This window comes from Myxocyprinus asiaticus, chromosome 17 (assembly GCF_019703515.2).
Source record: "Myxocyprinus asiaticus isolate MX2 ecotype Aquarium Trade chromosome 17, UBuf_Myxa_2, whole genome shotgun sequence".
NCBI classification, from domain to species: Eukaryota; Metazoa; Chordata; class Actinopteri; order Cypriniformes; family Catostomidae; genus Myxocyprinus; species Myxocyprinus asiaticus.
The window spans coordinates 45,643,368-45,657,007 of record NC_059360.1 but is presented as its reverse complement, the minus strand read 5'-3'; the positions used below and the strand labels follow the sequence as shown (position 1 = coordinate 45,657,007).

The following is a 13,640-nucleotide window of genomic DNA, read 5'->3' as shown; positions in this document are numbered from 1 at the left end:
AAGCTAAAGTGGAATAAACTGTAGAAATAAATGAACCCACTGTGGTTCTGTAACAAAGTAAATGCAGAATTTAATTGTACCAGTAGATGGCAGAGAATGCAACAATTTGAGACTGCTGCTCAGAATGGTGATTTCCATAACATTTTTTTAAAAAGGAGTCTCAAAATGTATTTTTATTAAAAATATTATTTCATTTTAAATCTTCACTTTGCTGCTAATTGCTACTATCGTTGTGTTTCTCGGTGTTATTATTCCGGTGTAAATAATTTCCCGAACACAGAGACGGAACTGTCACGTGGCAACTGTTACTTTTCTCAGCGCTAGTCGAGATAGACCAATCACAGTCGTTTGTAATTACATTTAGAGGTAATTAAATTAAAAAACTGTAATTTAATATGGATTTCAGAGAAAATTTCCAGTTGTATATCAGGCACTAATCTTTGGAATTAAATTACTTTAATTGTTATGCTTAGTAATAATTAAAATTTCACCAACGCAGGGATAAAAACACTCCCTTTCCTTATTTATTCAGACCTGTCAGTTATCTGTACACGTGACAATTATATTTATAACATCATCGATTCGGATACAGTTAAACTGAAAATGCACATATGACGATAGACAGGCTGTATATAGGTATGTGAAAATTGTAACACGTTGTAATTAATAAAAAAGCACTATAATGTTAATATAAAGTATATATTTAATGTGTGTATACTAAATATAGTCAAAAAAACAATACATCATAAGATCATTTATTCACACCGTAAGACCACAACGTATTGTATTGACTTAGAATTCTTTTATGACTCACTAGTAAAAAATTGTAAGGAAGATGGGGAACAGACTTCGACACTAACCTTAAGGGGAAACATAGGGGGAACAGACTTCGACACTAACCTTAAGGGGAAACATAGGGGGAACAGACTTCAACACTAGCCTAAGGGGAAACATAGGGGGAACAGACTTCGACACTAACCTTAAGGGGAAACATAGGGGGAACAGACTTCAACACTAACCTAAGGGGAAACATAGGGGGAGCAGACTTCGACACTAACCTAAGGGGAAACATAGGGGGAACAGACTTCGACACTAACCTTAAGGGGAAACATAGGGGGAACAGACTTCGACACTAACCTTAAGGGGAAACATAGGGGGAACAGACTTCAACACTAACCTAAGGGGAAACATAGGGGGAACAGACTTCAACACTAACCTTAAGGGGAAACATAGGGGGAACAGACTTCAACACTAACCTTAAGGGGAAACATAGGGGGAACAGACTTCAACACTAACCTTAAGGGGAAACATAGGGGGAACAGACTTCGACACTAACCTTAAGGGGAAACATAGGGGGAACAGACTTCGACACTAACCTTAAGGGGAAACAATAGGGGGAACAGACTTTGGCACTAACCTAAGGGGAAACAAAGGGGGAACAGACTTCGACAAAACACCGGTAAGCGTGTGCACTCGTACATCAGACTTGCCGCCGTATGGAAGTAAATCGTGGATAAAATATATTTAAATGTCCGTGAAAGTCAAATTTGGCAATATTTATGCTGACCTCAGACCTGTATACACCTTTCCTGGGACTTTGCATGGATCAAAGGCATTTTTTGAGGTTTTTCTTGATATTAGATTAGATTAGATTCAACTTTGTCATTGTGCAGAGTAGAGTACAGAGCCAATAAGATACAGATACCGTTTTACGGATGTTTTTCCATTCACCGCCATTGTTTTCTTCTGCTGATCGTCACAAATATGGCAGCTGTGGAGAAAAAGTGACGTCACCTGAAACAGTTTAGTGGCAGAATAGTAAGAGTAGTATGTTAGTATGCAATTCCAAACTCAGCAAGTTTAGTAGAAATGGAGCGCTGATATTTGAATGATTGTGAGAAATTGGAACACTCAACGGATGTAGAAAAGGAAGTCCCACCTTATAGTTAAAAGAGCCAATCACCTTTTAGATGCAGACATTGCCTGTCAGTCAACTGGAAAACGCGTATGCGCATTAGCTGAATCCGCCTGAAAAATAGCATTTTTTTAAGCGTGATCTGAGCTAAAGAAGCACAGTTTATGAAACTATTGTTGTCAGATTTGACTGCTGATTTTAAATATGTTCTGTGATCTCTGGTTTCTGTTGCAGACAGTTGCATGTCATCCTGTCAGTCACTCTCTATCGAGTGATGATGGGGAACTTCAGTAGAGTTGAGAGTGATTTGAGCACAATTTGATTTTTCAAATCTTAAGGCCTTCAATGTGTGCTACTGAAGTCTTGCGGATTATTTTACGAAGTAATTTATAGATGTTTAATACGTTTAAAGCATAAGACTTGCACCGTCAATCAAAAACTAAAGCTTTGTTTGGCACCTCAAGTTTTGACAAATAAAATGTTATGGGCAAATTAGCTGCTTGCTTATTATGCATGTTTAGTTTGAATCACTGCACACAAGGTATTGAAAAGTGTCAGAAATGAACTTTTAAAGTAGTTGTAGTTTGTTTTCATGGGCATTTTTATCTTTATAAGGGCAAATGTTTCTAATAATAAAGAATATTTTTCTACTAATCTTGTAACTAGATATGTGTAGAATAGTAGATTATGAAATATATCAAATGCGAAATAACAGTTTTAAATAAAAGAGGAATTCACTTTTATTTTAAATATGTGGTGCATTTTTGTCAACTCTGTGGCATTTTGACTTTATCCTGGTGCATACTGAATATTAATCGAAGTGTGAGCCAATGATAATAGTCTAAAGGATCAACTTTTGTCTGCTTGCACAGGTCTGAAAGCTAGAACTGGTGGCTGATATGTTATTAATAAGAGGAATCACCAGGTTTAGAAAAGTCATTCTTGGAGGAGGTCAAAGAAGGGTCATTTTTAACACACCTTACCTAATAGGCAAGGTAAGACTTATGCTGTCTGAGTGGATTACATTTTGTTTATATAACTTTGTTTGTTTTTTGTTTGTTTAAGCTTTATCCATCTAGACTGATTTTTTATGTATTTTCCCTGCACACTTTTTCAGGGGGCCAGCAGCTGCAATCACCAAAATGCCTCTAGTTTTAGTGGCGTTATGGAGTCACACTTTAATTACTTCCAAATTGGCAGAGCACTTGGCACTGTTGAGTGTGCCAGGGCTCTTGGGGGCTGTGCCAGTCTGAAGGACAATGCCCAGGGCAGTGGAGCCCTCAACATTTGTAGCCTTAGATGTTTGTGGAGATCGCAACATGGGCTAGAACACCGTCCAGTTCAACAGCACGTTCATGAACGGATCTGTTTATTCCACCAAGATCACAGATTGTACAGTGGACTAAAACAGGAAGAGGTCGACCCAGCCAAAAACGCCCCAAAAAATGATTCCAAGAAACATAAGCAAATGGTATAGCACACTAAGCTTTTTAAGGAATTTTATATTTTTTTTATTATTTTTTTTAATGTTGGCTTGACAAAGCCTTGTCTGAAAGTTTGAAAAGCTGACTTTAAGGTTAATGGTTACATAGGTTTGATGTGCTAGAGATAAATGGATTGATAGGTATAGAGATGGATAGAGTATAACATATCTGTCTAGATAGATAGATAGATAGATAGATAGATGAATGGATGGATGGATGTACAGATATATGGATAAATGGATGGATGGATGGATGGATGGACAGATGGATAAATGATGGATGGTAGATAGATAGATAGATAGGTGGATGGATGAATGAGTAGATAGATGGATGGATAGATAAATGGATGGATGGACGGATGGATGGATAGATAGATAGACAGATGAGCAGATGGATGGATAGATAGATGGATAAATGAGTGGATTACATTTTGTTTACATAACTTTGTTTGTTTTTTGTTTGTTTAAGCTTTATCCATCTAGACTGATATTTTATGTATTTTTCCTGCACACTTTTTCAGGGGGACAGCAGCTGCAATCACCAAAATGCCTCTAGTTTTAGTGGCGTTATGGAGTCACACTTTAATTACTTCCAAATTGGCAGAGCACTGGGCACTGTTGAGTGTGCCAGGGCTCTTGGGGGCTGTGCCAGTCTGAAGGACAATGTCCAGGGCAGTGGAGCCCTCAACATTTACAGCCCTAGATGTTGGTGGAGATCGCAGCATGGGCTAGAACACCTTCCAGTTTATCCATCCATCTACTGGATGAGTAGATGGATGGATAAATGGATGGATGGATAGACAGACAGATGAGCAGATGGATGGATAGATAGATGGATAAATGGATGGATGGACGAGTAGATAGATGGATGGAAGGACAGATGGATAAATGGATAGATAGATAGATAGATAGATAGATAGATAGATAGATAGATAGATAGATAGATAGATGGATGGATGGATGGATGGATGGATAAATTGATGGATGAACAGATAGATGATAAATGGATGGATAGATAGACATACAGATGAGTGGATGGATGGATGAGTAGATAGATGATGGATGGATAAATTGATGGATGGAAGGACGGACAGACAGACAGATAGAGAGATGGATAGACAGACAGATAGATGGATGGATGAGTAGATAGAAAGATGGATGGATGGATGGATGGATAGATAGATGGATGGACAGACAGAGATCGATAGATGGATCGATGGATGGATGGATAGCTTTTGGATTAGGCATTGGAACCATTGCTGAAGTGGGAAAGAAAAGTCTTAAATCTGATGATAAAACAGGTGGGAAAACATGTGTTTGAAGCAGTGGTGTGAGAAATTCATTTTGTTCAGCAGAACTCCCATGATGGTTTACTTGAAGAAGCTACTGAGACTTTATGTAATGATTTAATCTTTTAATAAATATAATACATATATTTACACATTTGTGTGTATAATGTCAAAGGAAAGTGTTATATTTTGATTTGTTTACACATTTTATATAAAAAAAAAACCTATTTAATGTTTTGCGCAAGGCAATTAAGCTGTATAAAAGCATCTCTTGATACTGATATAAGCTTGAAATTCAAGTGAAGAAGGTAATGTCTGGTTACCTTTTAAGGTGCACTAAAATCATTGTCACGTTTTGCACACACAGAGCAATCATTGCTAATGTTTACACTCTGTGGTGCAGAACTATTTTTATGGCTTGCGTTACCCTTGACATTTACCTTTATTCCTGTTAAGTATGTGACAGTGTAAAAGACACAAATGTCATTCTGCAATATCATTACAACCCTTCCCCCAATACAGTGCAGGGTTGTGTATGTTGCCGGGCTGCATTCTGTAGCTTAACACTTGAAAATAGATAATTAGATCCAGTTAGAAAGCCGATAAGATCACGTTTAGTCCCCTTAAGGGGGTTCAGTGGAAAGGAGGAGGCGAGAACCGGCTTGACAACTTAAATAATAATTTAATAAACAACTTAAACACACAACCAAAAACACACAGTACAGCTGCCTGTAATTCTCTCTCTCTCTTGAACTGTCGTCCCTGGCCGCCTTTATCCCTCGCGCACCCCATCAGGCTGATTGGGGACCGGGTGTGTCTCATTCCAGCCCGGCCCCGCCCTCCTCGGCTCTACAGTCCCTTTTAATGTTTGTTGTATTTCTAAAGGGCAATAATATATTATATTCCATGTCATTTGAGGTGAACGACAGAGCAATGCTCTGTTTGTGATATGTCACTGACCAAAATAAGCATCCAACACACCAGCTGGCCACAATAACCATGTAAAGCTTGCTAATGCCTTCCATGCTGCAAAAGTCATTGACGTACTGTACATAGAAGTGGGCTTACCAGTTTATGCATTCCCACATTTATCCATGATAATTTCCTTCTTTTCTTGTCCATAGATGACACGTTCATAAACCCCCAGCTTGCAAAGATCTTTGACCGTGTTCAACAGAATGCTGACTTCATGCCCTCCAAGCAATTTATTTGTCTAGACTCAAATGTGAGAGTTGATAAAAACACAAAAACAGCTTCTACATCTTAAAGTCAACTTTAAAATATGTATACAACTAGAACAGAAAACTAGAAAGGAATTTAACAATTAGCAGTTCCATTAATGATTCTTTTACTTCTACTGAGCGTTGAAAACTGTCGTCAGTGATCTGGGTCCAAACTGGTGGGATAAACTCGAGTACTTTGAGGAGCGTCCGCTTGCGGCGGTGTCCATCGGTCAGGTGCATCTGGCTAGAATGAAGGACGGCAGAGAAGTGGCCATGAAAATCCAGGTACGAAAGATAATTTTTTTACATTTTTTTTTTATGTATCATTGTTATTTGTGCTGCAAATTTAGGCATTTTGTAAATAAATTAAATGAAAGTCTGCTCCCAGTATCCAGGTGTGGCAAACAGTATAAACAGAGATGTGAACCACTTAATGACAGTGCTCAGTATAAGCAATGCATTACCTGAAGGTACAAATTATGCTGTAAATATATTGATCCAAATGATTCTGCTGTAAAAGTTTTACATTAAGGTATATTGCATGCTTTATATGTATTTGTCCATCTGTCCATCAGGTCTGTTTCCTGAGCATCTAATAGAAGTTATGAGCAGAGATTGGCATTGGAATGTGATTATGTATGGGAAGCCAAATGTGCTGTAAGGCTGGCACCAGGATGTCTACACCCAAAAGGCGCCATTTCCGGTAAAAGTCAAAGAGCTCTGCGAGAATCAGCGTCATAGAACTCTCTCACAAAAGCTGAAATCTACACCTGAATATCGCCACGTGTGATAAATTGCAAATTGCCTTTGCATTGTTTTACAAAGCTGAAATCTTCACCTGAATATCACCACAGTGTGATAAATTACAAATCACCTTGCTGCCCCCTCTTCTCTCTCCCCCTTCTCCCCTTCAACAGCTCAGGACCAATACAAAGACACAAGATTTATATGTAAAAATATAACAAATACCATGAAAACAAAGAATGCAGCTGTATGTGTTTGATATCATTTAAGAGGTCTCTGTGCGACTGGTATAATGGTCTCTCTCCCATGTTGATAAAACTAATGGTGACAAAGTTATAAGGTCTTTTCCAAATACTGCATAATTCTGGAGGTCTATCCCCCTCCTTGAACTACAATTTAAATGATCTCCTTTCTAAGGTTAAACCCCAGGAAGTCAAGAACACATTCACCCCCAAATTCTCATTGTTCAAAAGATAATACCATTTGGTACACAATATTTATTCTGTCTGGGTATTTAAGGAAAGTTGGCAAGAAGCTCGGGGAATCTGTAAGCCAGATCTCCCATGCTTTGCCGTCGCATGTAGTTTTCCTATTTCTCAGGTATGCCTCTTGATTCTTAACTTATTTTTAGTAATGCTTGTTTATTCTGATCATGTGTGAAATTGGCTTTGATTTGAATTTCTGTAACGATGTTTTATATCCTACCTGACAAATAAATTGTTATTATGTGATTTATTCTGAATTTCTCTGGAATCATTGTGACCGATAGATCGCTATAGGGTACCTTTGTTACCGTAATGTATTAGACCAGGGTGTAGACCAAACTGGAGCTTTAATATAGGAGAAACCACCCATTACAACCAGGTAGGAGAAACCACCTAGGGCAGCCAGGTAGGAGAAAGCCACATAAAGACTCTCAGTCACTGCTCATCGCCCGTCTTAGCAAGTTGTATGTATGTGACTAAGCGGCAATATCGTCTGGTTAACCATACTGGAGTTTTAATATAGGAGAAACCACCTAGGACAACCAGGTAGGAGAAAGCCATATAAAGACTCTCAGTACAAGCCAAACCAGACGATATTAGTTAACCCTACAACCGCTGACTAAGAATGAAACTGGCTATATTATGAGAGGGAGATCTACGTAATTTAATAACAGCCGACGTAAGACTCCAAAGCAACAATTGAGTACTGATTGAAAGGACAATGTATAGAAGAGGATTTAGAGTAATCAATAACCTAAAAATGTTAAATTAAAAGAATGATCAGAAATTAATTAGAGCTTAAATATAGAGGTCAACTTAAAATTGGAGTCAGATTAATATAAAATTGGAGTCAGATAAAATGAATAACGGAATCAATTTGTAAACTGTAAATTAACAATAATTGCTTTACTTCAGTGCTCAGAAAAGACAGAACAATGCAGAGACCTTCAAGGGGCCATTTTATTGGAATCCAACATCAGAACAAATAGTTTGCTTTTTTAACCCCTTTTACAGTGCCAAGAAATTCCAGTGAGTATTTGAATAGCTAGATGCGATGTGTAAACCATTATCTTAGTTTACCCTTAAACGTATACCTCAGTCTTCAGTGACCTGGGACCTTATTCCATCTCCTTTACCTCATCAATGTTTTGGAGTTATGCCCCCACTTCTTTGGTATATCTCAACCTTTCTCTTATGAATCTTCTAACAATAAAAAAATGGCAAAATTAAAAAAAAAAAAAAAGGGGGGGGGGGGGGGGTTATTGTTTATTTACAAAAAGTGTATAGGGTCTTTTGTGACCCAAGATATGTAATAGTTTCACAATATATATTTCCACTTCTATAAATATATATATATATATATATATATATATATATATATATATATATATATATATATATATATATTATTATTATTATTATTATTATTATTTCATGTCTACTGAAGTTTACTGTCACAAGACATATATTTATTTGTTAATTACAAGACAAATGAGTGCTCTATTTATACAAATTAATACTATATCATGTAAATTTTCAGCGCAATGTTGGGTCCTCGAGAAAAAAAACTATTGTCAAAATATTAATGACTACAGTCTTGACCAACACAAAATAGGTATCGTTTGAAAGTTTATAAACTCTACTTTCCAATGCATGCAGGGATTATGACCAAAACTGAACAAGTGCTTTGAAATTTGCAGAAAAATCAGAAGTGTTCTGTTTTGATCATTTGTAAAATAAAAAAAAGAAAGAAATTGCACTGTAGACTGTACATTGCAATCAGTAAAAACATCAAACTCATCAAATAGCCATGTGTCATATGTTGTTGGAAAGCTCTCAAATAGTGGAATACAACCAGCCTATTTGTTTCACTCACAGACAAAAAATATAGCGAGTAATAGCCAAGTATATGTCTTTGACAATTATTTGAACAGGTGTTGCTTATATTCCACACTTTCACTTATAACTTGACGAAAAATAAACAGAAAATAAAATATCACATTGCCTTACTTAGAGGAGGTGATTATCTTTCAAACGAGCCCATACACAAGTTAATCGGATGCATAGATCTTTAGATAATCCACACGAAGCACAATGTTACATATGACCGCCAGGAGATGGCGCCAAGTCAATGACACAAACTCGATGATGCAGACTCAATCAGTCAAAAGGCAAAATTCTGAGAAATCTCATTACTAAAATCATGTCTCCATGCTATGCAAACCTTTAGTCATTGTTGTGTTTGCATGTGTAATTAGTTCTTATGTACAATTATTATGTTTTATTTGTTTGGAGAGGCTTTTGGACACTTGGATATGTTTTTGGACACTATGATAAATTATTTTTGTAATGCTATAACTTTTGATTGCTTTGTCGTATCAACACAAAAGTTACAGTTCTTAGTTACAGATGACATGATTGGGAACAAAATAAAATAATTTTTCAGAGCCACCTAATTAACACATAGATATATATATAATGTCAAATCAGAAAAATAAGGAAAAAAGTAAATTTTTGGCTCAAGTTTCTTGTGAATTTTCAGCAGTTTCTTAGGCTGAGAATAAATATTTATTTTAAATATTTTAAATAAATAATTTATTAAAAATATTTCCCTCAAAATTCTACAAAAAATACCCCATAATTACAACATGAAAGAAGTTTGTTTGAAATCTTTGCAAATTTATTAAAAATAAAAAACGAAAAAAAAAAATCACATGTACATAAGTATTCACAGCCTTTGCCATGACACTCAAAATTGAGCTCAGGTGCATCCTGTTTCCACTGATCATCCTTCAGATGTTTCTACAACTTGACTGAAGTCCACCTGTGGTAAATTCAGTTGATTGGACATGATTTGGAAAGGCACACACCTGTCTATATAAGGTCCCACAGTTAACAGTGCATGTCAGAGCACAAACCAAGTCATGAAGTCCAAGGAATTATCTGTAGACCTCCGAGACAGGATTGTATCGAGGCACAGATCTGGGGAAGGGTACAGAAAAATTTCTGCAGCATTGAAGGTCCCAATGAGCACAGTGGCCTCCATCATCCATAAATGGAAGAAGTTTGGAACCACCAGGACTCTTCCTAGAGCTGGCCGCCCGGCCAAACTGAGTGATCAGGGGAGAAGGGCCTTAGTCAGGGAGGTGACCAAGAACCCGATGGTCACTCTGACAGAGCTCCAGTGTTTCTCTGTGGAGAGAGGAGAACCTTCTAGAAGAACAACCATCTCTGCAGCACTCCACCAATCAGGCCTGTATGGTAGAGTGGCCAGACAGAAGCCACTCCTCAGTAAAAGGCACATGACAGCCTGCCTGGAGTTTGCCAAAAGGCACCTGAAGGACTCTCAGACCATGAGAAACAAAGATTGAACTCTTTGGCCTGAATGGCAAGCGTCATGTCTGGAGGAAACCAGGCACCGCTCATCACCTGGCCAATACCATCCCTACAGTGAAGCATGGTGGTGGCAGCATCATGCTGTGGGGATGTTTTTCAGCGGCAGGAACTGGGAGACTAGTCAGGATCGAGGGAAAGATGAATGCAGCAATGTACAGAGACATCCTTGATGAAAACCTGCTCCAGAGCTCTCTGGACCTCATTTGCCAAACATTATTACATACCTCGGGTCTTTAGCGACCAAGCATTTATCACAAATGGATCTATAAAATGCCCAGATAGTTTAACATTTTCAAAGTGTTTTTAAGACAATTAGACACTAACAGAATAGAATATTTTGTGTTATATTTATTATACATCAAAGAGATGTTGCAACAAATATAGAACGGGATTCATTACTTTCACGCTGAAATTTTATGAGACTAAACTGGCTGTCAAGTTACACATATGTATTTTTTCAGCCACATTTTGAGTCTAAATAGATGCACAACTTATAGAATTTCAGTAGTACACCCAAATGACAATAATCATATTATACTGTTCATGTCTTACACCTGCTATAGTTTACTTCCATGTTGTTCTTCATCAAATCGCAATGTCAAATGTAAAGTCTATCACTGAAACAACAGTGCCACCTTGAGTAAGAAATAACATGTATATTATGTATGTGTACATGCATTTTGAATACTTTTAATATGCAGAGACAGTCATAAGTAAGCTATTCATTGGTTAATTTTCATGAAAACATGTATACACTGTTTAAAGGCAGAAATGTGAAGCTTATAATTTTATAAATGCACTTCTTTTTTTGCTTCTGTTAAAACTCATGTATTATTTGAGCTGTAAAGTTGTAAATTATTCATTTTTAGTCATTTAAGGGTTTTAGGGTTTGTTGACATTACATAGTCATGACAACAAAGTTGTAAAATAAGCTAAATCTTTACATAGAAAAGGTTAGTAAGTGATTTTATCACATTAAAATCATATTAACTCACATATTGTTTACGTCTTGTGGCTATACTTTTGAAACAGAGAGTTTTTTTAACGTTTGCAGATTGTCCACATTCACTTCCACTGTAAGTGCCTCACTGTAAGTTTTGCTTTTTTTCTTTATTTTGTTTTTTAAAGAAAATGAGGGGCAAGTCAAAATTATTTTTTTGTGGTTATCAACATTATGCCACAAATGCTGTTGATTGTGCTTAACTTGTATTGAACCCAGAATATTCCTTTAAATTTACATTCTAATTGCAATTCTCCATTCTGTTTGCCACTACATTTTAAATTCAATTTGCAATCGAATATTGAATTGGTATTCTCAATTAAATTTTGAATGGCGAACAAACCTGACATTGAGTGTAATCTGATTCATTTCAGTTCATTCTCTCTCACTCTTGAATGTTTTAGGCAATGGAGAACGCCCATGTGGATGTGGAAATGATCTTTGGGGAGGCGTTTGCATCAGACGAGCTTTTGACTTTGGATCTCAGAACACAACAGAACGGATCCACAGTCTGATTCCTGTGATGCTGAAAGAGCCTCCAGAGGAAACATACTCACTGCACCGCAAGATGGTTGGATCCTTCCTCATCCACTCCCGCCTGAAGGCCAAGATACGCTGCAAGAACATGTTCCAGGAGGCGTATACTAAGTACTGGAGAGATCGGCAAAAGGAAACTGCGACAAGAATCTTACAAACACTTTATCCATTAGGGATATCTGTGTGGGTGTACCAGGCAAACAGTCACTCGTTTTTAAAGTACATTATGCTAGACTGCTAAATATGCACTTTATTTTACCCCCATTTATTTTACCTTTTTAATCTGAAGTGTGAAGAACCGTTGCAGAAACAGGGGTATTTCGTGAACCTTTAAGTCTACCTTTACAGTGTCCAGTAGATGAAAGAGTTTGTGGATGTATTAGTATACACTTGAAAATGCACGGTCAGCACCCATAAATGAAAGACGTCCATCAAGTGAATGTTAACTGAAAAACACTGCAGACGAAGGCAGAAATGTGTTTGGTGTGAATGCCCTCTTACCGTGTTAAAGGACAATTCCGGGTTCAATACAAGTTAAGGTCAGTCGACAGCATTTGTGGCATAATGTTGATTACGATAAAAAAAAAAAAGCAAAAGTCGAGGTTACAGTGAGGCACTTAAAATGGAAATAAATGGGGCCAATTTTTGGAGGGTTTAAAGTCAGAAATGTGAAGCTTATAATTTTATAAAAGCACTTACATTAATCTTTCAGTTCAAACCTGTGTGCTTCAGCTGTACAGTTGTTTAAATTCTTGTTGTTATGGTCGTTTAGGGTTTACACCGTTACGTCATCATGGAAGTTGGAAGTTATGATACAACTTAATACAGAAAAGGTTTGTAAGTGATTTTATCATGCTAAAATCATGTCAAAGTGTCATGAAACCCCCCCTAGTTCAGCACCAATTGTTCACACCTCAGACTGAAAAAGTACTCATGAAATGGGCGTGAACAAATGTAAAAATGTGGGCGGTTACGGGGCTTGGAAAGGGGCTGGACAGTAGGGGGTCAAGAGCTACTTCCAAAACACAGTCACAACAGAGATAGCTAAACAACACATTATGAGTGGAGATGAAACCAAAAGAGTTTTAGGGCACTTTGCAGTATATCAGTCATGGGACAAAAGTGTGAAGAGTGCAAAAAGATTTTGTTGAAACTTTTGAGAATGAAGATAGAACAGCAATCAGAGCAGACATTACCATCAAAACCAGCACTGCTTTGAGACTTAATAATTCATATATATTTTATTTTTACAAGGAGTGTTTTGGGTTTAATACAAGTTAAACTCTATTGACAGCATTTGTTGCATTTTGATAACCACAGGAAATAATTTCAACCCTTTTTCTAAAGAAAAAATCACGTTCCGGAAACTTTCACATGATGTAAAGGGAACATAAAAGAGAGCTGGCTTTTCGGTTTTCATCATTGTCTGCTGTTTTTAAACAAGCCATTGAGTTATCCTGTTTATGATCAGACACATGGAGAAGACGTGATTGAATCAGCGCTCCATCTAAACAACAGCCTCCCCTTATAAACAGCTGCTTCATGTCTTTAGCCAAGAAATGCTCGCG

At 37.1% G+C, this 13,640-nt stretch overlaps 2 protein-coding genes and 1 pseudogene across 3 annotated transcripts in view; 2 read left to right on the top strand and 1 right to left on the bottom strand.

Annotated features, from left to right (window-relative positions):
* The window catches only part of LOC127455327 (beta-taxilin-like), a 102,285-nt gene that overhangs the window by 66,455 nt on the left and 22,190 nt on the right, over window positions 1-13,640 (bottom strand). The gene's annotated exons all lie outside the window — the stretch shown is intronic.
* Window positions 2,786-6,633, top strand: LOC127455332 (uncharacterized). 2 transcript variants are annotated; one of them, XR_007899658.1, is made up of 4 exons: window positions 2,786-2,910; window positions 3,033-3,386; window positions 3,920-4,699; window positions 5,812-6,633. XR_007899658.1 is itself a non-coding variant. In XM_051723132.1 (3 exons), exons 1-3 carry the CDS (start codon window positions 2,815-2,817, stop codon window positions 4,196-4,198), a joined length of 729 nt encoding a protein of 242 aa, XP_051579092.1. In that variant the 5' UTR covers window positions 2,786-2,814; the 3' UTR covers window positions 4,199-6,633. The 2 variants fall into 2 exon arrangements, 1 of the variants encoding a protein (XP_051579092.1); XM_051723132.1 differs by having other exon boundaries at window positions 3,920-6,633.
* Window positions 5,733-12,313, top strand: LOC127454992 (atypical kinase COQ8A, mitochondrial-like; annotated as a pseudogene).

What these genes read in the sequence shown, in the direction of transcription:
- LOC127455332 (XM_051723132.1), top strand. Translation starts at nt 2,815, where the DNA reads ATGTTATTAATAAGAGGAATCACCAGGTTTAGAAAAGTCATTCTTGGA. An exon ending in CACCTTACCTAATAGGCAAG is followed by an intron (nt 2,911 to 3,032) that starts GTAAGACTTATG and finishes ACACTTTTTCAG; the next exon opens with GGGGCCAGCAGCTGCAATCA. An exon ending in CCAAGAAACATAAGCAAATG is followed by an intron (nt 3,387 to 3,919) that starts GTATAGCACACT and finishes ACACTTTTTCAG; the next exon opens with GGGGACAGCAGCTGCAATCA.